This window comes from Teleopsis dalmanni, chromosome 1, assembly GCF_002237135.1.
Source record: "Teleopsis dalmanni isolate 2A chromosome 1, ASM223713v2, whole genome shotgun sequence".
NCBI classification, from domain to species: domain Eukaryota; kingdom Metazoa; phylum Arthropoda; class Insecta; order Diptera; family Diopsidae; genus Teleopsis; species Teleopsis dalmanni.
The window spans coordinates 222,422,445-222,447,106 of NC_051846.1; the positions used below are offsets into that span (position 1 = coordinate 222,422,445).

A 24,662-nucleotide genomic window follows, 5' to 3' on the forward strand; every position below is an offset into this window, starting at 1 on the left:
TAAAGTGTATAGTATTCAATATTTGACCTATATTGGGTATCTCGTAGTTGACCTAGTGCAAAGCCTGGTCAACATATTGCGGTCAAAATATTCAAGTCAAAATATTGCGGGAACAGATATTAGTAACAAGAATTGGATAGAAAAGAAAAGATATCTTCGTTTATACCTATATACCTAAAATATTATATTTCTTCCACTTTAGAGTTTCAGTTAATAGCAATCGAATATTACCTTATAGTAATTTAGGAATCAAATACTCATATCTAAAATATCATAACAAAATTGAATAAATGAAAAAATGTGGAAATGCATATATTCCTAATTTAGACACTGACATAAGTACTACTATTTTTTTCTACTACTATGCAATAATATGTATATATATACAATTTATGTTCACAATTATTACTACCTTTTCCTAGGTTAGGTTACATTGATCTGCCTGGCTTAAAGTCACGCAAAGATTTCTTGGCCGGTTGCATTTAGTATTATTTCCTTATTTGCATATTTGCATGTATATAGTTCTAATAGGCGTCATACGGTGTTAACACTTTTTGTGAATATAAAAAGAGTGGTTCAATTTCTGAGAAGTTCAATTCCTGAGAAGTTTAATTCCTGAAAAGTTAGATTCCTGGAAATTTAAATTCCTTAGAAATTAAATTCCTATCTCCCAAGATGGAGTGCTCCTGAATATTCATGACTAATACTTCATTTACTTCTCTTATTTGTGTTTGCTTTCTGTTTTAGTATTCATCCTATATTATTATAATATATGTGTAATAATTTAAATTCATCTAACCCGATATTATATGATTACAAGTTATAAGTGAACCTTTAAACTAGCATAAGCTGATACAAGTTGGTAGTCCAGAAAAGCAACTGTTAATTAATTAAATGATTAAATGTAACTGGGTGGATAGACGATCAATTAAAAGATGACTTACAAGTGAATGCAAATAAATAATAGGCCGTATAGTTTGCTATATCCTTGACAGAAATTGGTAAGCTTTTATAATTCAATAAGCAACTAATCGTGTAGAGATATATAAAAGTAGATCGTGCCGCAGCCATCTTGAATGATGAAATTAAATAATATTAACTCTGTTGACTTTTTTTAAATGTATTGTTATATGTGCAATAATATACCTATGTCAAAAAATTTTTTATTTTAATAATTTTATTTTGAACTCTATATTTTAATAATTCGTGATACAACAAAATAAAAATTTTTGATACAACTATGACAACGTTTAAATTCAATATATATAGCAAATGATATTAAATTCTTTTATGTGTGTTGCGAAGAAGCAAAAATATTGCTTTAGACATTATTTATTATTTTACTAGTTTTTTACTTTAAATTAAGATTCAAACCGATTTGAACTAAATTTCAACATTATAATTTGACAACATAAAAATGTTATCTTATTATATATCTTATACTACCAAATTCGTCACATATATATAGCCGATGTGCTAGTTCTTTGGTATAAATTCCTATTCCAAAAAAGAAAAAAACAAACATAAAGATTTCAATGGCAAAGGACCTTATAATCATATAAATTCTAATATTCGAAGCATTATTTTCGATTTAAAACTTATTGTCATAAATTTTTATAGACTTTATAGACACCTGAGTATTAATTTTTTAATAATACTCAAAATAAATTTTATTGTCAAATAAAACCAAAATAATTTTCCTTTGTTCATTTTATCAACTTGTTTATTATTATCTTTTTTCTACTTTACCATGAAATTAACACTGTAATAATTATTTTGGTAAAATAGCATATGGATGAGTAATAAAAAATAAATAACAATAAAAGCAAAGCACCTGGCATCTCATCTCAAAAATAAATATAAAAAAAAAATAGATAAAAAAGGAAATCTTTATAAAATCTAAAGATGAGGAAATACACCACTAATTTTTACAATATTTATACCATCTCACAATCATAGCACTTAAGTATAAACAGTTCAGTTAGTAAAAGATCAAAAACTATTTAAATTTTATATTTACGTTACTCAAAGAGCTCTGCGCGTGTATTGCTAACTTCCAAGCAAAACACAGATTGGCATAAATCCAAGAGGTAAATAGGCGCATAATAATGATAATACTACCCGCTTGTCGGTGGCTGATTGTCTGCGAAAAGGTAAGGTAGGTACAGCAACAGTTACGAAACGGCACAAGTTTATGCATAAAATATTTGCCAAAAATGAAATGCTTAAGTGCCTACAAGTAGGCAACGAAAAACTCAAAATGTTGCAATTGCTCTTTTCGGTTTACTTTTAGCTGCCGTCGAATATGACGGAAATGATTAACATTGCGTTTATATTGCACAAAACAGACATGAAATTATTTTTGAAAATTTTCTACACATTTTTGTGAATTTTTTTTTTATTTTGCACTTAAAGTAATTCGTCCTTGTAGTTCCTGTACTACGGTTCTCTATAGACTGTTGCTACCTTCTAATTTGTTATGTATTAGAGGATAAATGCAGAAAATTTTGCAAATGGGAAATTTCCACTTCATAAAATGTTGACAACTCAACGGCAACGTCGGTTAAGGACATGCAGAATTTTTCATGTAGAAATTTTTTTTCTGTCACTTTTATGACTGCACAGTAATTTGTTGCTAGTTCTGTGTACTAAAATTAAATATACAAAAGCTGCCATTTACACCTACACGCTGTGAAGAGATGATGTTGTTGGAGGGAATGAGAGAGATAGAGACAAAAATCAAAAGCCACAATTTAGAAAATGTGTTACTTGTGGGTGCTTAACCATTTAAAAAAAGAGTTGGTAGGCATCCGTAACTAAATCTGAACAAAAACTGCCAATGTCATGCATTTGCGAAATACAATATTTTCCTGTTCTGCAATTGAAGAAAGTAGATTTTCACAAAAAAGGAAATGATTTTTTATTTCTTTTCTAATTCTGACAAATCATTGGAAACGTGTTCTGATTCGGTTATTTTAGTTTGCTTTTGTGAAAATTGAAAATTGATTTTCATTCAAATTTATATCTTTGCCATTTTGCTTAGAGTGAAAATTCAAATTTAAACAAGAAAGCAAAGCAATTGAAGTGAATTTTCGTAGAGTGAAAGGTGAAAACACTGATGGCTGTGGTATGAGTTTGCTACGATACTTCGTTGACTGACAACTCATATAAATTCGTTTCATTTCTAATTTTTAAGCTGAATTATTGCATCGTAAAATGTTGTTAGTATCTATAAAGACGGCTATCTTGTATATATGCTTGTTGCTTTATGACTCGAATAAAGTATTTCACAGCTAATGTGTGGGTATGTACGAGTATATGCACAAATACTGTATATCAATGTGCCACCTTTAACCACAATTTTAGAGATACTTCGGTCATCAAGGCTCCTCTTAGTGCTTTTGATATCAGCACATTGTAAATTTTATGTACTTCGGCATATCAAATAAATGGTTGCTTTTGGCATTTTTTATGAACATTTCATTGGCAATTTGGCAAATTTAATTAAATTGATGCATTTTTACAACTTTATTCAATTTCAATTTCAATTTAATTGCTTACATTTTTTATTTTTTTTGCTTAATTCACTTTATCTTCTCTTCATTTTTAGATGGTGGCAACCGATGAGACGCCATCCACACAGAATGCACCTGACAGTGGAGGGACTTTTGGTAAACTAAAACAAACGCTTTCGTCATCACTACTCACTGCACAGGATCGAGGTAAACTTAATTTAATATAAAACTTAATTTTTTTTAAATAGCAGAGAGATATATATGTTTATATATATATACATATATTTTATAATTATATATAATATGTAGTTATATTATAATAATTATATTATATTATATTATATATATTATATTATGATTATATATAGTTATATTTTATTATAACTATATTTTCTATATATTTTTGAGAAGATAAGTTAGGTTAAGTTAGATAATAATTTTCAGGATTCACTTAAACTTATTATTATAATTTCCTATAAAAGTAGAAAGATTCTAAGCTACGTGGAATCCTTACTGAAGCTTAATTTGCTCTAAAGTAAAGTATTTGCTTTTAAACAAATAAAAATTAGAACGTGAGTTCATTAATGCATTTTAAACCTACGAAGAAAGAAAAGATAGTAAAGATTATGCTTTTAATCTCGAATATTATGACTATATGGCTATGGCAAGGACTTGTTCATAATCGAGTAACTCGAATAGATTATTTTAATAACTGCCACTCGCATATAACGTTTTCAAATAATTATTTTTAAAATTATCAAATGTGTCAAATGTGTGGTAACCAATCATTGCCTATTTGCTACTTGGTCAGAAAAAGAACTGTAGCCCTTTAATAGCCCCACAAGATATCACGTTTACGTCGCAAAATCTAAGCTCAGTATGCCAGCAGAGCTTATACGTTACGCAGTATCCGTAGCTCCATGAAGTAAGAATCGATTCTCTTCAAACTTTCAGACAAGTTGATCCCCTACCATTTGCAGAGAAATAATCATGCACATGACAGGTATTCACCATAATGGCACAATAATTAATAAATGTGGCATTTTTCATAGGACATTGCTATTGTGATGTGCCGCTCCTATCAAAAAAAGAATTTACATATGTGGATTTGGTGGTGAATGTAGACAAAACAAATTATATATATAGATTATATTGAATAATTTCATTTATTCTGGCACCACCGTAACAAACAAGAACGACGTCAGACGACGTTTGGATGTTTGTAAATAAGACGACGAATAAGCATTGCCAATAGGTGCTAGTATGAGCTCATTAAGCAATTTAAATGTAAAACTCTCTTTCTCTCACAACTGATAAAGCTTACGCTCTAATGGCGGAGAGGTATGAACGCTATAACATAATAATAATAAAGCAGCAGTGAGCGTTCTGTTCTGCGTGAGATCTTTAGAATCTTTGTATGGTATGAATATTTCTAGAGCTTTTAATAAAAACATCGATGATTTTTAGAGCAATTGAACACTCTCTTAGTTGTTGTGGGATGTAATAGTTCGTTTAAAAAAAAAAATAATAAAATTTACGTAACTAAACTGCTGTGCCATTACACACAAATTATTCTTATTTAATTGAAAACATATATAAGCTATTATTTATAAATGAATACGTTTGATTAAAGAAGAAATTATATTTTGAAAGTATTAATTGCCTTTAATAAGATTATATCAGAAATAAAGAGAGTTACGCTTAAATCGTCAATAAAAAAAGTATAAAATGTAAAGTTGATTGCTTGTGTAAGGACTTTTTGTTTAAACATATTTAACGTCTAATAAAAATGAAATTTTCAGCTTAAATAAAAACATAAATTTAAATTGAAGAACCTTAATACTTCACATGAATTCGACACCCACAAAAATAAATACTGAAATATTTCGTTTTTGTTGCATGAACTGCAAATAAATCCTTTCAGTACTGCAGTTTTGTTCATTTTTATGAATATTTACCAATAAATTTTGAAAAGTAAGCAAAAGTCAAGAGATTAAATGCATTTAAAACTTCAATAAATTTTTATTAAATCAAAAATTTATAAATATTAATTTGCTTATATGAATGCCAGTATATATTGCATGCATACCTATGTTGTGTGATAAAAATATTTGCATTTATGATTTGCTTATATTCTTCGAAAATTTATTGCTTTAAAATGTGAATTGAATAAAATTTCTATTAATTTTAGTGAAAACGAAAGAAAGTAGAATATGTTCTACTATGTGCTCTGCTCAACTGCTCAAGCAGAATTGAATCAATTTTTCCACAAGGAATTAGTGTAAAATAGAATAAAATATGAAAAGTACTGTCAGCTGTGCTAAAATTTCACACACAATTTATATGCAAATAACAGATATGCAAAAACTAAAATTATTCCTTATTATATATTCATCATACTTGTGTATATATGCATATACGTATATACTCGTATACTATGCGAGTATAAAAATATCAGTAGTTAGTTGTGTATTTGAAGTTGTAAACGTATCCTTTTATGCCTTCTGCCTGTACGGTTGATGGCATTAAATTGCGGTCATGTGTCACGTTGAGTCATTGAGCACATTTTAACCCAATTGTGTGTGTTGCACTTGGTTCACTTGGGTATTTGCCTACTTCCTTGTCTGTAAAAACTTACATCAACAGCATTGGGAAAGAAGTGAAGTAAAAAACCAACAGCTAAGGTTCAAGGATTTCAGAAACCAACAGACGCACACCTTCCATGAAATATTATGCAAAACGTGCTGCAACCAGAATTTCCAACAAAAAGTTAAATAAAACAACCCAACCAAGCACACTTTTGTACAAATGCAAATAAACTGAGAGGAAAACAGCACAAATATCAGATATTTTCATATATTTTTTTTTTTTTGTAGTTTGTATCGTTGTATATGTATGTGAATTTGCGTCTTTGTGTTGATAAATGTTTAGATATTTGTATGGCTTTGTCACAAAATACTTTGGCTCTGCATTCTAGATTACTTCATTACGGTTGGAATGCATGTTGCACCTGCAGAAAATGCTATAAATGCACGTCACTTACCTCGTCTTAAAGTGGCAAGATAATGTTAAATATTGCATTCTTCATTCACTAATGCTTGGTTATACTTAAATTTATAAATTGTTGTTTGTGTTTACAGTTTCTCGATAGTATAACAGTACATGTACATTTTTCCTGACGGATCTGATATATTTTCGGACAAAAACATTTAATGGGTTGTTTTTTAAAATTACTAACGACTTGCATTTTTTTTTTTTGTTAAAAATATTTGACGTGAAAATAGAATAGTTAATAACGTAACTAATACTGAACTTTTATGACACTAAAAAAAACAATTAATTATCAATGATTCAGATTCTATAAATATTGAATTAGACTTCTATATATAATAAAATCTGTATACACATGAGTTCAACATCATTGATAACCAATTATTTTTAGTGTAATAAAAAATCATTAATAATTGGTTAATATTTACCCTAATTAATTATTCTTAATTATATATACAGTCACTCTTCTATAACTTCCGATTTCGGCTAACATTTTGAACCTCAAAACATTACTTCCTCAAATTGTGCAATATTTAATCAAGCCTTTATCTAGTTATCCCATAGCTTGTTTTTATAACATTAATTATATTACGGTGTTTTGTTATTTTAACCTCGTTATTATTTTATTATTATTTAATTAGTATTTTTTTATTATTATTTTGTTATTAATCTATAATTAACATATTCCAAAAGTTGAATTGTTCTGTTGTTAGTACTTTCTAGTTATCTTAAAAATCTTAAAAATAAGCTTATTCCTTTCACTTGGAAACTAATTCCTTTCTTCTTGCACATTACAATATAAATAATTTCAGAGACTGATCTAAGTTTGTAACTTATTATCTTTCACTCCAAGGTTCCCTATTTATGTGGACCATTAATATCTCATAGTAATCTTGCTAGGCATATGGGTATGCATCAAAATGTAATTAGTTTAGGTGATTTATATAAGCTTGTAGGTTATTAACTATTATTTAGAGATTAAGTGCCTATTTTACTAAGTCATTTATATATCCTGACTTTCTTGCCTAAAAAATGAGTATATATTGGAGTTGGAATAATTTGAGGGAACTATATAAGCTCATAACTTATTGTTTTTCACTCCGAAATTGAATCTCTAGTTAACTAGATTATTTTTATTTTATAGCAATCTTGCCTAGCACAGGATAACATAATACAATACCATTAATTTTCTAATTATTTTTCATTTCCAATTTTTATTCTTTGTTTCATTTTACTCTACTATAATGAAATTATTTTTTTTTTGTTTGTGAACTACATATTGAAATAAAAACATCCAGTACTGCTGAAATCGTACGCCAGTACTCTTAGTAGTTCTTATTAAATACTATTGCCTGTTATAAGCAATCATTTATAATAATTAATACCGTATAATAATTCTTAATAATTTGTTAAAAACCCACTTAATTAATAAATTTTATACTTATCGCATTAACAGAAACTACTTTGGAAAACCTTCACAACTTAAAGAAAAAACAAAAATTTAACGTCTTGAGATTGTTTAAAAATTAACTTAAACTCTATTTTGTTGCTTCGTACATTTTAAATTTCACAACTTTTCCCCACAATAATATAATAAAATTTGTTAAAAGAAAATTCGTGAAAAACTTACTAAAATTTTATTTAACTATATTTTTTGTATATAAGCATGAAATGTTCTCTAGCAGTTTATAAATTATTTTTAATTTAAAAATGAAAAATTTTTTAGTAAAGCATGGTCGCTCTGCTTTCATATATTTAAATAAATATTTGCATATACATGTTTTCTTTTTTAAATAAAATTTCATATGTATATCGCATTGTTCATACGCTTTCTCAGTTGAGTAAGTTTTACTTCAGTAAAGTTTTCAACACTTTTTGAACAAAAAGTTTTAAATTTTATGCACTCTCTTCCACAATTACTTCACAGAACGTTGCAGAACTTTCTGAAAACCATAATGAAATACAAAATTTAGTTCAATTCAAAGAAAATCTATACAACTTGTTAACAAAGTAGTGAGCATAATGGTACTACTTCGTATTAAAGGTGAAAGTATCTGAAAAAAACTGAAGTTTGATGAGAGTTTTATCACAGGTTAATTTTCTATGAATTTTTCTTCCAAGTATATTAAAAACTTTATGGTAAAAATCGATAATAATAAGGACAACAAAAAACAAGTTCTTATTATTTATAAAATATTATATATATATATATATACATATATGTTATATAGAAAATATGAAGTCTATTCTATAGTTATAGTATTATAAGTAGAGCATATTTTTGAAGTTTTCCCTGTATTAAAAAAAACACAGTTTTACTTATAAACTAAACTAATGCAACCTTCTGCTGTTCGTATGTTCTTTTAATATAGATAAAAGGTGTAACAATCTCTGTACTGCAAGTGACAACTATTGAACTCTAGCAAAATATGGAACATAGGCTCGCAAAATATTGATGCCCTGAACCAACGTCAAGCTTAAATTTGATTATTCGAATTTTTAATCTTTCCTATTTGAAGCAGGTTCCTTGTAGTAGGATATAGAAATTTTAATTAAAATTTGTGTTGCTAAAATGCAGACTTTTGTAAAGAAATTGCTTTCAAAATGAATAAATCCATATTATTTTAGGAAAAATACTCAAAACTAATAGAAGTGATTAACTCAAAATGTCAGTAAGTACTCTTACATTATTTTATTATTTTTAAATACGAGCATTGATCTGTATATTGCACAAAAAAAAATATTCATGAATGACGAAGAACTCTGTAGCATTTTATAAAACCCTATCTATTTCCTTTAAATAGAATGCTTCGGAAATAAAATACTATCCGAAATAGGAATCATTAATGTTGTAAATAGCTTGGATCAATAATGGAATGGCTTCATTAAGTATCAAAGCAACATTAGAGTTGCAGAAAAGAGTGGAGATTAACGAGCTTAATTTTAAAATTAAAATTTTATGCTTTAGTTTGTTTCCTAGTTGTTAATTTTAAATCGCATTTCACTAAATACTGGACAAATTAAAATAAAATAAAATAATATTTTTGTGTGGAATGTCTGCACTGACTTTGTCCACCCTAGGACCACTAGTTGTTGTATTTCGCATAGAAGATCCCATTAGAAAATTAAAACATTTTTCCATGAACTTTTTCTTTATAATTCCAATGATATAATGTGATACATAATTAGTAATTGTAAGCCAATCAATATTTTAAATATTAAAACAATTTCTGATAAATTTTAAAGTCTTATTCTAATGACATCGAATAACAAAGAAAAACTAAAAAAAAGATTACCATATTTCTGCATATCTAAAGTCAAGGTTACCATTCCTCTCTAACATTGACATTTACCGAAAATAAGTTAACCTCTGCAAAATTTTTACATATATCGACTTCAAAACCTTATATTTTATTTGTTTTAAGTCAACGTGTGAAATTTAGCAAATATTTTTGTATGTCTTGACTAATGTAACATAATATTTTGTACTTTTGTTTATACAACTACGACTACGGTGCCATGTTTCGAACTATCAAAAGATACATCAATGGGTGTTTATGTACATGTGTAAAGATATTCATACAAGGACAAGCAAATGTATTTTGATTGCATAGTGAAAAGAAAACTTTTGATAAACTTTTGCACATATTTTAAAAACAACCTTCTCGGTTTCTCTACCTTGACTTTGGTGCTCCAATTTATGTGTTTGTAGTAAAAAACACAAAACACCTCTACAGAAATATTCCCATAGTGAGAATATGCCTTTTGCGATACATTGAATGCATATTTAGCTATGACAAAAGAATTGTGGAAAACCTTTCTTGAATTCATTTAGAGAAAATACTATCTTAACAAAGGAGTTTTATGTCAGAAATTTATTTAGTATTTAATATCCTTTTATCTGTAAATATGAGACATTCTTGTTCGTCATTAAAAATGACATGTTTTGCACTGAAAGAAACTAAATAAAGGAAATGTTTTGTGTTTCTAATAGTATACAAACAAAAAATAAAAAAGTTATTGCTTAAAATTTTCATAAAGTATAAAAGAGAAAAAGGTCATTAAAATAAATTTAGCTACTAATCAACAACTTAATCTTACGAGTTTACATTCGTCTAAGAAATTTGTCATACATATATTCATAACACATTAAATGACTTATAAAAGTTGCAACTTAGTATTACAACACTTCATCTCGACAGTGATATTCCACAGGAATTATACTACGGTTTTACTATTAAGAAAGGAGCGAAAACAGAAAGGTTAAGAAGTCTCCAAAATGGATTGCAGTATGGTGCCTACACCGATACACTTAGAAAGATTAGGATCTTGGAAAAGTGAAAAGTCGATGCGGTTTTCTAACTCATGTAAGGTTTCCAAGGTGAAAGTGTTTACATTTGTAGAGACCTGTATATTGCATACCACAAACCCCACATTCGAAAAGATCATTGCATTATTTTTGAATAACGAATCTCCTCTTCTGCCTTTGAGTTCAGATATTAAAATCTCGTATCAGGTTGGTTACACCTTAAGCTGTATAGTATTTTTCTGATTTGGGACAGAATCGAGACAATGAAATATAGGATGAAACAAAATACGCGATGAACTAGTAAAGAAAGGATCTGCAATGTAAGAAATTCTCACAGAATTGATTAATTAATGTGGTTTAATTAATTAGCAAATAGTAGTAAAATCTTGCACCAAGTACAACTGGAAAGAAAAATCGTCAGCAGTATTCGCTCGTTTCTGGATTATTGTCACGGTTGCAACTAGATATAAGAAATATAACGCCTTGTCTATTTATTTTTGCATATGCAGTGCTTTCAGGCGGTAGGTAACAGCTACCTTAATTGCTCCAGTTTCCCAAGTAGTCCAAATTCATTGTAGCAAACCATTAAATTTGCAACTTAAAAATTAGTGATAGAAAGAGTAAGATTAAGTTAGTAAAGATTGCAAATTCCATCCTGATGTACTTAAAATAAATATTAATCCATAGCCATGCATATTTTATTAAAGTATAACAAGTATAACAGTAGCATCACTGCAATTCATGTAAAAATTCATATTGTTTTGAACTAATATCTATAATATAACGAATTCGACCATTTTATGACCTCAGAGAATATCGTACATTTATACCGATTTAAGGGATCATATAGGGTGTTTTTTTTAACTACATGAGAACTATCGATCTATCGAACTATGGTTTGCCAGCAGAGAATGTCAAACTATGTTGATATTTCTGTTCAGTAAGGTTTGGTAATTCATTATGCATTCTTTAACTCTAGAACAATTGTTTCAATGCTAATTATAATTGATTCAACAAAGAATTTCAAAAGCACACACAGCAATAGTATTCTTAATTTAACTTGTGATTACTTTTTCTCTTCGAATAATAGTGTAAGGACACATTTGTTAAAATGTTTAACATATGTTCTATTGATGCTACAAGCACGGTCAGCCAATTGTTGACTTGAATTTATTCAATTTCTGGTAATTTCACATAGAATGAATTATAATTCGCATTAACTTGAATTTTCAATAATTAATTGCTCTGACTACAAAGCTGAGTGCTACTGATGTCACTTTATCGAACTACAATATCTCTTACTATATATATTGTATACTAACCAACCTTCGGTTGTCAAAATCAGATATTTGATATAAAATAATTCACTGAAACGATATATTTTGAACATTAGAAATTTTGAGTATTTAAACAAAATTATTTAGAAAAAATCCAAATATTTAACAACTTGCTCTATATAAGAGATAATAATATATTACTACAGAAATGAACTACATTTTTTGAATAAAAATGTGGTAGAATATTAATTTTGTTATAATGAATCTTTTATGCACTTATTAATTATGAAATAGCAATATTAGCATGCAATCTTCTCACGAATTGATAACAATTCTCATTATGTTAGATTTTTCGTTGCCATAAAAACAAATGGAAAATACTTGAAAAGCAATATAATTTTAATAGAAATTTAACAGTTGTAGTGTTTCATAAGATGAAACCGTATTTGGAATCCATTTTGTACATTAATAATCATGGGTTGGGAGTATGCACTTAAATAGAAAGAAATTATTAAATATAACAGTAAAAGAACAATTAATGTTCAAAATAGATTTGATTTTAATACACAGTTAAAGAAGTTTTTTTCTTTTTTGAATTGGTATTTTTGGAACGAAGCCTATTGTTTAAATATGAGCTGGTTTACTCTAGTTTCTCAGAAGTATTTTATCTTAACATTTAAATTATTTATTGAGTTAATTTTGATTCTGCTAAATATGTCATTTGTCAATTTAATTCAAATTAGTTGAATTTTAAGACAATAATTTTATGATTGATTTTTCATTTGGTACCTAAAAATAATTTAATCAGTAATTTATTTTACAAATTCTTTTAATTTATCAACACTAATTTATATAGTTTAGAAATTATATTTTTATTTAATTTATTAGAAACTTCCTTAATGATTTGATGTTTCCTTTTATGATGTTATAGTTAATTAAATTTCTTAAGATTTTAACTACTACTTCTAGTAGTTTTTAAGAAGCTTTATATATATTTTTTTATTGGAATATAATGTGTGCAATCTAACGTTTTTCGAGTTTCTGTCTTACTATACATACTTTTGAGGTTCTGGTCTTCAGCGACGACTGCCTGCTTCAAAGCGGAAAGCAGAGCATCGATGGAATAGACCCAGCTACATTAAAAAATTGTTCGTCCGAACAGAAACCTATTATAACATATTACAATAGACAACTTCAAAAATTCACTTTCAATTCATTGAACTTGTATTTCCAACTAAAGCTGAAGTTTATAAGCTTGTTCTAATTTGAAAAAGCACGGAAAGTGCTTTGATTAGTATCACTTAAAAAAAAAAAAAGTAAGATAAAACTTTAAAGTTTGTGGAGCCTTGGCTACTCGTGGAAAAACACGGTTAGTCATCGCTTCTAATTTAACAGGCACGAATTCTAAGCCTGGCACTTGCAGTCCAAAAACATATCATATACGGACTTTAAACTACTCTCTGCAAGAAAAAATTAACATGAAGAAACCTATTATATTGACTAATTATTAAATGATAAGATTTAAAAATTTTTAACTATATTTATAGTTAACAGTGAATTAGGTCGGCTATATTGAAGCTAAAGCCATGTGTATGTATGAATAAAATTAAATCATACCTAAATAATAAATAAAATGAGTATAAAAAAAATAAAAAAGTTTATACTAAAAAATATATCACACTGCGTTAAAATTATGCTACTAGAATTAATTCATATTAACTACAATGTAAATTTTTGAACTTTATTCAGTCCTGCAGTCCAACTTAACTTATCTCAAACATATTTTAGGATATCTATTAAGTGGTTAAGTTTTATCATTTACAGTATGGATGTCATACAATACATAAAACATACAACCAATAGCTTTTGGACGACGATTTTTTAATAATCTTTTGACTTGCGGATATATAATGAACAAAATTGTAGCAAAAAGTAACTTCATGTTGAGGTATAGGTTTTGGAGGTATTTTTTTTTTAACATTGTTCAAAGTATGGCACTAACTGTCAATTATGATCGTTGCGATCACTTCAACCATTTTTTTTTGTATAAATAAAAGGTTTGCATGTGAAAGATATGTGGATTTAGCAGAATACTGCTAAATAAATTCTTTTTTTCTTAACTAAAATGAATAAAAATTGTATCAGCAAATAAAGATTCCAACTCCGATGTTAGCAATCAACACAAAAATTAACCTTTAATCCCAGAAATTCAAAGAGTAAATTATTTAATGTACTTGAATAGTTTGAGTTAGATAATGAAAAAATTTTGTTTCATTCAATGATTTCATTATTGATAATGTATGTAGTTACTTATTTTAAAACGATGACTGTCGTTTATAATTGAAAATGATTTAATGATTGAACTTTAGATTGAATAATCACCTATGAAATTGGGAATTTAATCCAACTTAACTGCAGGTACTGTAGTGAAGAGAGACAAACTGTTGCACAAGCGGAAGAAACATCTAGGAGGGTATTTCATGGATCATAAGGATTTAAGACTAGGAAATATACACTCTATAATGTCTTTCATTAAAGAAACCGGACTTGGAAAAATACTCTAATCTGACTAATAGACTATAGATCTTTTAGGTCGCAGTGCATGATCCCTTCTTAAAATAATAAAAATGATTGAACTATCATATAACATAGTGTTATAGATTCTATAATATTCTTACATTATTTAGTTTCTTCGTATTTAGAATAAAATTTACTAGAATGTTTAACTGAATCTTAAGTTTAAATGAAATGCCAATTTACTCAGTAATTAACAATCAAAATAAAGCCCAAATTATTTTTTTTTTTTTTGAAAAGGATTCACAGAGTAGATGACACACTCTAGCAAAATTACTTTCTCATTCGTCTTCCATACGTTAGACATGCTTTATAATTTTTTCTGACAGTTTTCCCAATTTTTCGCTGCAGTTATTAAAAAACTCTGTTAAAAATAAACTAAAATGAAATAAAATAAACAACAGAGCAGCAACAACAACAACAATAAATCCAGTGTGGCTTTATGCGTATAATAAACAAGTTAATTTTATGGTTGTGTGGGTTTTACAGTGTATATTTGTATTGACAGTTACTATTGACATTGCAGCTTCTACTGTTGCTGCTGCTTCTGCTTCTGCTACTGCTGCTGTTGCTGTTAGTACTACTGGCTTTGTTGATGTGTTCTTCGTTTTCAACTCATTCACTGCCGCACTTTTTTTTCACAAATTTTATTTTATTTTTATATTTTTTGTTTGTTTTCAATTTGCTTTTTGTTTATTTTTCAATTTATTATTTTGTATATGTATTGTGCATATGTAAATTGTTGACTATTAGTTTTTCCATATGCCACAACTTTCATTAGTGGTTTGCATGCTGATTTTCCCTTGGCTTCGTTATTCATGCGCGAATGCGGCCATGTTCGCCTCTGTTGTTTATATTATACATACATAGACAGACAGGATATGATGGCATATGTGCATATGTGTTTGTGTTAGTGTGGCTTGTTAATTAGTCAATTAATATTTTGTTATTGTTTAAAGTGTTAAAAATATTGTTAATTATGAAAACTTTATTAAATATTTTGCAATTTAATGTGTCAGCGAAAAATATTTAAATAGGTAAATATTTATTTTAATTAAAATTATTCAATAAATATTTTAAAGAATAAAGCAGCGATATAAGGAAATGATATTTACAAGCAATTGTTGTAATTAACCAAATAAAAATTGTAATCAAGAAACTAAAATTAATACGTATAGCATACAAAGTACTTTTCAGAATCTTGCTTTCTACCAATGGTGTAGAAATAATAATGGTTTATCTATTACATCTGTCATGTGATGATAATTTTAATATTTTTTATTTATTTATGCTAAAATTTTATGGTTCATCTAAGGGTTAGGGAGTCATATGACGAATTGTACGCTGTTTTTGGTCTTAACCAAAAGACATTTCGTACGGATAGTAATAGTATAATTGCAAATTTTCTACTTTTATTACTATCAACCAAACGTTTTTTGTGTCTAGCTAAGAAAGATATTTACTTTTGTATGTATATCTATACAAAAATACACATATTTATTATTAAGCAAACCAGAGAATAACACATGAATTAAGACACAACGATCAAAATTCGGTATTGTCTGAATCAGTAGAGTTACTGAAATAAAATTACCCATAAATATAGTTCTTGAGATGGACTTTGTTTTGATTGTACTTTAAGCTAAATCGGCACCCCGAAACCTCTCCAGGTTTGGATTCAAACATGTTCAAATTTTCAATTTACTTGAATATTTCAAAAACTGTAATAAGAAGCAAAATTAAATTCGATATACTAATTATTTGTACTATTCCAATAACGCTTAAAAAGTTTCATAATATTTCGCGCGCTCTTTGCAAAAACCACCTTCCTCTACAAAATGTTCAAAAAAAATTATTTATTATATAAAAAATTATGTAAAAAATTGATTTTGTTGGACTTTATATATTTATTACATATTTAAATATACTACTTTAAATAAAAAATGAGACTAATCTGTTTTTGAGTTCTTAAGTTATTTATAATTTTAGGAAATTTTACTGAAATTAAGATTTCGCAGAATTTTGGCCAATTTATAACCATTGCAATTTAATTACTGTTTATCGAAAAATGCCAATTTTTTCTGTTTTTTAAAGCTTAAAATATTATTATTAATTAAGTTGTAAAAATTTTTAATTTTAATTAAGAGTAAAAATTTATAATTGAAAAAATCTGTCATATCTTTAAAACTGTTTTCACTTAAGTAATCTGAGTATCATGAAACTTTTTCAAACTTTATAGTGTAGGTTCAATTGGTATATAACAACTATATAACTTTATTATGCTACCTATTATAGTTCTTGAGATATTTAAAAAAATTAAAAAATTGACTATGTTGTGGACCAAATTTGAAGCGTTTATAGTATGCCGATTTGACTTCATTCAAAATATATATAATAGAAAGCCCTATTAAAAACCATATTAATATTTCATATCTATACTGGTTCAACAAATACTGAATTTTGATCGTTTCTCCTACAATTCTCCTACACAAGGCCTTGACAGTGATATATTATCTCTTTGCACCAATAAAATTCTTAATAAAAAATATTGAGTTTTTAAAATGTATCTTCCGCATATTCTTAAAAAAATTATTCATGTATTGATTTTCATATCATATTTTCATCACCAATCTGTGTACTCTAAAAAAATTTTCTCAAACTAAATATATTCAATCCACAACTATTGATAAAAATTGAATAGTTATCTAATTTGGATATTATAACAACTTCATTCTTAATAAGTTCTTATAAACTTCTAAATTTTATTTTATCAACATTCAAATTGCATTACAATCAACATTGATCGATCCAAAGCTGTGAAAGTTTTACATCAAGATACTTCGCAATAACTTCTGGCAGTCTTTTATCCTCAATGTCAACAATTTTATTGAATTTAATAAAAAATTTTACTAAATTACATTATGCAAATTGTTACCTGCTACAAGTATGCAGGGTGAAATTGTTTTTACAACAAATGCAATTGCAGTATTAACTGCAACAGCAGCAAAAGCGTTGCAATATTTTAGCAATTTCATTTGCAGTGGAAATAGCATTTGTACTCCATCCGTTATTTTATTGTAACTTGTTGCGAAAGTGCATTAAATTTAAATTTAATTTGCATCTTTTACATATATTTGCAGTGAATAAAATGTCGCCGCGTCCTTCCTTGGTGCCCACAGATGGCGATGGCAGCTATGGTGGTTATCAACAAATGCAACAGCAGGATGCAACAGCTAATCAAAATAACAATAATAACAATAACACAACAAGTGGTAGTGCGAATTCATCCAAAACGGAACCGGGACGACGTGCTGGGGCGTGCAGAGTCTGTTTGAAGTCTTTCAAACCGGATGACTATCACAAAACATGCTTTGAATGTCAGCAACGCGTTTGCGAGGACTGTGCCAGTTACAGTAAACTTGAGGAGAATGAGGATGCGGTGAGTGCACTTGTAATGAATTTTACGGTTTTAAAGTGAATTTGATTTGAATAACGCCACTCGTACAGAAAACTACAAAATTGATAATATCCTTTACAGATTAAAACTGTTGCTAAAAGTAAAGTGATATAATTGAAACAATATTTTATTATACAAATTTTAACATTTTATAGTGGCAAGAAGTTAAGTGTGCAATTAAAAAGAAATTAATTTAAAGTATTACTAATTAAATAATGGACTGTATAAAAGTAAAGTGTACTCTACCGTTTATCAAAAAAGATTTTATAAAAAAAAAGTCTTACTACTAGCATATAAATTTTCAATATTTAGTTTACTTGCCGTAGAATAAAAACAAACTGAAGCCATAAATTTAAAACTTCTAAGAAACTTACAGCTTTCATATTATCGTTATATATACGAAAAATACGAAAAATTAGGGATTTTCTACGCAAGAAAAAACATTGCGTTAAAAACCATTTTTAAATGTTACTCATACGTACCGTGTACCCAAAAATTATATAAAAAAAATTATATAGTTATTGAGATGATTATGTGATTCTGATAGTTGCTTTAAATTAAAGTCCAATAAGTTCGAAATAAGAAAAATATTTCTTCAGGAAATTTTTCTTTACAAATAGTTCACTATACAGTTTCTGATGGCTTTTTAAAAAAAGTCTTATGTGAGTAGAAATTTTTTTTTGTGGAAATAGCATGTATAACGTCCATTTGACTATATCTTTAGCAGCCAATTCGTAACGATCAAAGTTACTGCATTGGATATTTATGCAATTGAAATGATAAGCGATTCTATTGTAACTTCAATTTCAATGTTAATGATTTCTAGAAGGTTATTTTATAACTCCGTTGAAAGAATAGTTAAAGTCTTCTATCTTGTTTATGCTGTTTAATCGATGATTTGGTGTTAAAACTCTTAAAACGCTATTGAGATCACATTGCAAAGTATTGAGCATCAAAGCGTGACAATTAGTCGGCTTCAAGTAAAGACCTTAGAGCTTAATTTACACGTTAACATTGCTTCATATTTCTGCAATAACAGATCGAATTAAGTAATTAGAACACATGCACTATTTTTCTAACCAAATCAGTTGGAATATTATTTAATATTATTAAACATTTTGCCAACATAACACTTCTATGCAATTTTAAAATATATTATTACATATTGAATTAAATTGAAATAAAGCCAAATCCATTATTATTAGAAAATAATTGTGGTATGTTATATATAAAATAATACTATCTACATTTGTATATATATATAAATAATATCATCTACAACTGAGTGATATTTTGTTGTTGTAGTGTTGTAGTTATATATAAATACTTAAGAATTTACATTCCGACCATTTTTTATATAATAATAATAATAAAATTTAATATATTTACTTAGTAGAGTAGAATATAAAATGAAAATATATAATATAAAATATAAGACAAGTTAGTAATGTTCATTCTACATCTCTGTCCGTTATGATTTATGCCCATTGCATGTTCAGTCATAAATAATCGATACAAAATGGCACAACAATAGTGACTTTTGTATCTAATAAGTGAAATAAACGACACTGCAATGTGGCACGTCTGACACGTTTGATGAACTTATTGCCAACTGTTTTGTTCTTCATCATATTTTGAATTGATAAGTTAGTACCACTTTGTAGTGATTATTTATGCTTTAATAAAAATCCTTAAAGTTAAACAATAGTTGAAAAAAAACAACAAAAGTAAATTATAAAATTAATTCAAACTTAATTCTAAATAATTAATTAATTAATAATAACTCTTGTTTCGTTCTTCGAGTTGTTGAATTTAAATAATTATATTTTCTAATGTTACTGATTACATTTATAAACCATTCTTATTCTGCAAAAAGTAATACATTTGAGGTACGAAAAACGAATTGAAACGAATTTCATATAAATATGGTTAAATAATGTCTTCGACAAAAATAATATAAAAAATTAATATACCCTCGAAATGTCTCGGAAAAAATTAATTATCTATCCAAACAGATAAAAAGAACGAACTATAAGTTAAACTAAAGCACGTTTAAGGAACAATAATTCACATCAAGCACGGTCTTTATAAGATTAGGTTTACGAGGTACGCACACCACATATTTTTTTTTTATTTCTTTAATTTCTCGAACCAAAGAACCATTTCCTTATTTATGCCATACACACCGAAAACACTGTATACAGGTTTTAATTCAAAAAATCGCAGGTTAATGTAATGTAGTCCGTGTAATTGGACTACAATCTGCCAACTACTGTATTCGGTTATTGTTGAAAAGCCCTGTGTTGCGCATACGGTTTAGAGATTATCTCCGTGAAGTAAATCCATTCCGAGAATGTATTCCTCTGTAGCTATGAGGAATGCCGCGCATTTCATATTTAAAAAAAAAAAAAAAAATTATCAAAATTTTTTCGTAGATTATACTTTAAGGTATGGTTGCATCAACTAATTCAAAGCGCTTCCTATTTACAAGTTAACATTAATATCAAATAAATTTTACGAAGGTTATATTTCATTTCTATGATTTTAATATAGCAAAAATTCAAGTTCATGAGAATTATATTGGATTTAACACAGAATTTAAAGGTTATCTCCTTTTATCACAAAAGTTATTTAATATTTGAAATTTTCCTGAAAAATCCAGTTTGAATACATAGCTATCTGGCTTACCTAATCTAGTGTATTCTTCTATTTATATGACGTTAATTTCAATAAAGTGGAAAATAACGTCTTCACAAATTTGACAAGAACTCTTTAGCAAATTGTTGATACAACCAATTAATTTGTATGAATTTTTACAAAACAGCAAATCAATCGGTTTGTCATTTTTTAATTATATTTGAATGTGCAAATTTATTTCACCAATCCAACTGCTTTTTCAATACTATAATTTCTTATGAATTTTATTTTTCTTTCATCCACTAAAGGTATTGCTACAAGTAGCAATACTTTTCTTAATTAAATTTCTTTAAATTTGATATACTCATATTATCACTTCTTAAGCAGTTTTTTGAATATTTCCTTTCCAGTGATATTTTTTGTACAACAAAATTACTGATGAACTTAATTAAAATGCTAAAATTTTCGAAGAGTTTTATTTGGATTCATTGAGTAGTTCTTTATTCAAATAAAATGATTGAAATTCACAAAAACTTGAATTCCAACTTGAGCTGTTCAATAAAGCAGAGTACATCATTATACATGTCCAAGCATACTCCATACTCCAATGCATACTTGTATTGTATGATTGCACGTTCCTCAGCAGGAAACTAGAAAATGCAGGAATGCAATACAGAGAAAGCCATTGTTGATTAAAGTTTTTGTTTATTGCCATTGGCGCTGCATGTTTCCTTGACATGCAGATTCCAGCAAACGGTCAAACTACAAACATTTTTAATTTCCATTATAACTTTTTGAATTCTTTTATTTTTTTAGCTTATAGAAAGGACTACATTCATAGCACGTTTGAATCTTAATGGGAATTTTCCTTCTGCGACTCTACTTAACTTAAAGCATTCGTTTATTAATTTTATGAAAAACTTTTTTCCAAAAATGCTTATTTTTTTTAAGTTATACATATAATTTTAATTTAAAAACAGATACTTTATGCAACAACTACTATAACATTTTTTGTGACGAATATGCTATACTCCATATCAAATTCATTCAAGACAGGTGCAGCTTCTAGAGTCTTTCGAAATCCCTCTTACAATTGTTTATTGAAGTGTGTCCTTGTTGAAACCGAACGTTGAATTTTTCCACTTTTTTATTGATAAATTTATTGATAGGTTACACTAACTTGTAGTATGTATTTAGTATTATGTACTACATGGTATAGGGCATTAACTTAATATTGTTAATTTTTATTCAGTTTCAGGTATAATGTTTATATAATGTTTGTATAATGTTATATTCTAAAACTTTAATTTAAGGCGATTCAATAAAGACATATAATTAAATAAAAACAAAAATAAATTTATATATATTTAACATATAATAAGTTACATGGTGAACTCCAAAGTAATTTTTTTAATTATTAATACATAGTATTTAATGTAATTTTTCTCGAATTTTTTTTTCTTTTGTTTGATACGAATAAAGTATCTAATTGCGAAACAGACTTAATTTATTAAATATTAAAGTCAATGTTATTTCAAGCACACTTAAATAATATCCAACAAATACACACATACATAACATGTGGCATTGCATGCATCTTAAACCGCAACGCCACAACCTCACAAAATACCGCAATTAGCAGTGCATTAATGTGCATTCGTGCATAAGTGCAACAGTTTAAGGACGACATGATTTAAGATACACACATGCATTCGCCAACAAAGCGTGCTTAAGTATGCACACCATAATTCGTCGCGATAATAATGTAAAGCGAAAGGCCTCAGGGCATCACAAAATGCTTTTGAATGTATTTAAGCATGCTGAACGCCGGACATTAAGTAACCACAGACATAAACACAAATTTTGCGAAATATACATACTATATATAATAAACGGTTTAAAAGCATTAAGAATGATTTATGGATTTGTTTACTTACAGAATATGTGGCGCTGCAGTGTTTGCCGACGGAAAATGGCCTCACGTGTTTGCATACCGCAAGACTCCACAGATTCTATGCTAGACGTACCTGTGTTAGAGGCTTTACAACGACGTCATTCAGATGCAAAATTAGGTTCCAGTACGCAAACATTAGCACCGGCAAATGGTGCAGCTTTAGCACCTCCACGTAGTCCAGAATTAAGGAGACACTCGGATGTATCGCCTGCCTCACTAAAAGAATTGGAAAAGGTAAGTTTATGCCATCACACTAACCTGAAGCACATTATAAAGCAAATTTAATAACAAAGCAGTTAAAGGGTAACAAAACGCCGGGCGGTGATGGTGACTGGCGTGGCGGTGGACGTAGCATGGCACCAAGTCGTTCGTCAAGTCCACCACGTCAAGGTGAAGAGCCTGCATTTGGACCACCATTGTCACGTATTGCATCGAGACGTGGCTCACGTGTAGCACGACAGCATAGCTATGATGATGATATGAAAACTGGTGGTGGAGCAACTGGAACAGGTGGCATTGGTGCTGGGGGCTTGGGTGTTGGTGGTGATGCTGGTTTAGGTATACCCGCTATGCCAAGAAGGTATGTAGCTGGTACAATGTAGATAGTTCGAAATTTAATTTATTTATTTAATATTTTTATTCATAAAAGAAAATCTGCTTATGATGTGTTTGCGCCTGGCTTGATACAAGCAGTTGCAGCCGGTGCACAATTGCAACGCTCACCAGGTGATGGCATGGCACCACAAATAGCTTTACCTGGTTCACGTAGACCCAGTTTTAGGGTGCCACATCCATCTGAGGATTTACAAAATGATGAGTCACCTAGTCCTGATAAAGGTAGTCCTGTATTAACTGTGGACGATGACAGACGTATGCGGCGACGTGGTTCACAACTGTAAGTTTCAATATATATATAATATATTTTCATTTTGAGAAACATATATAGTAGATTCTATTTCTTTTACTGAAAATAATGTAATAATATTGTTTTTTTTCTTGTTTAATTTCATTAAAATAAACTAGTTTGTTTTTAAGTCAATATTACAGGGTTTTGATATTTTCTTCTGTCATTAACTTAAGAATATTTATCAATTATTTTTTTATTAAAAAAAATTAAATATCTACTACGAAATAACTAGGATCCATGATTTGACTTATTTTATATATTTAACTCTAAATATCTGTATTATACCCCTTATGTGTATATAGAGAATAGTGCCTTTCGGAACTGAAACTAAATCAATTTATACTAATTAAATTAAGTTTTGGTCGTTTCCATTGGGATAAGTTGATTTGTGCATGTGAAAGAGAGTTTATCGGTTAGAAAGTTTTGTGAATGTTCAAGGAGAGATTTCGTTTATTTATATTTTTCAATATAATTTATTTTTTTTTTAAATAAATAAACTTAAAATCCCTTACATACATTAAAAATAAAAATTTCAATTTATATTTGTATAAGTATATTTATATTTAAAATTTTTTAATATTTACAAATTATTATTGTAAGTGAAAATCTATTTTTCTTTTATTAAGACCTGACATAACTGCTCTTCGTGATCGTGGTGCTCTTCCAGCCACAATACCTGCTGCTATACCGCCACCAGTTGCTGCTTTTACAGGTCCCAACTTAGAGGATTTAGAAGCACCACGTCGTCAAACATCAATGGATGGTGAAGCTATTAAAATTGTTATACACGATGTTGATTCGGGACCGATTTGTTCATCAAAAAGACGTATTGTATTGCGTAGAGATCCTTCTGATAAAGCACACCGCAGTAAGTGTTATAAAAAAATTAAATATAATTTAAGTTTTATTTTATATAATTTTGAATTGAATTAATTTAATATAAATATACTCTTAGGTGATAGTTATTTGTTCTTAAGTACA

The 24,662-nt window shown here is 28.1% G+C and overlaps 1 protein-coding gene across 1 annotated transcript in view; it reads left to right on the top strand.

Moving 5' to 3' along the window:
* The window catches only part of LOC119667692 (regulating synaptic membrane exocytosis protein 2-like), a gene marked incomplete at both ends in the record, with an annotated part of 37,833 nt that extends 13,284 nt beyond the window's left edge, over positions 1 to 24,549 (top strand). The window contains 6 exon segments of the mRNA XM_038077000.1: positions 3,611 to 3,722; positions 17,867 to 18,165; positions 22,760 to 23,008; positions 23,068 to 23,354; positions 23,424 to 23,669; positions 24,308 to 24,549. Coding sequence (XP_037932928.1) covers positions 3,611 to 3,722; positions 17,867 to 18,165; positions 22,760 to 23,008; positions 23,068 to 23,354; positions 23,424 to 23,669; positions 24,308 to 24,549 — 1,435 coding nt within the window.
* Positions 24,550 to 24,662: the final 113 nt, after the last annotated feature.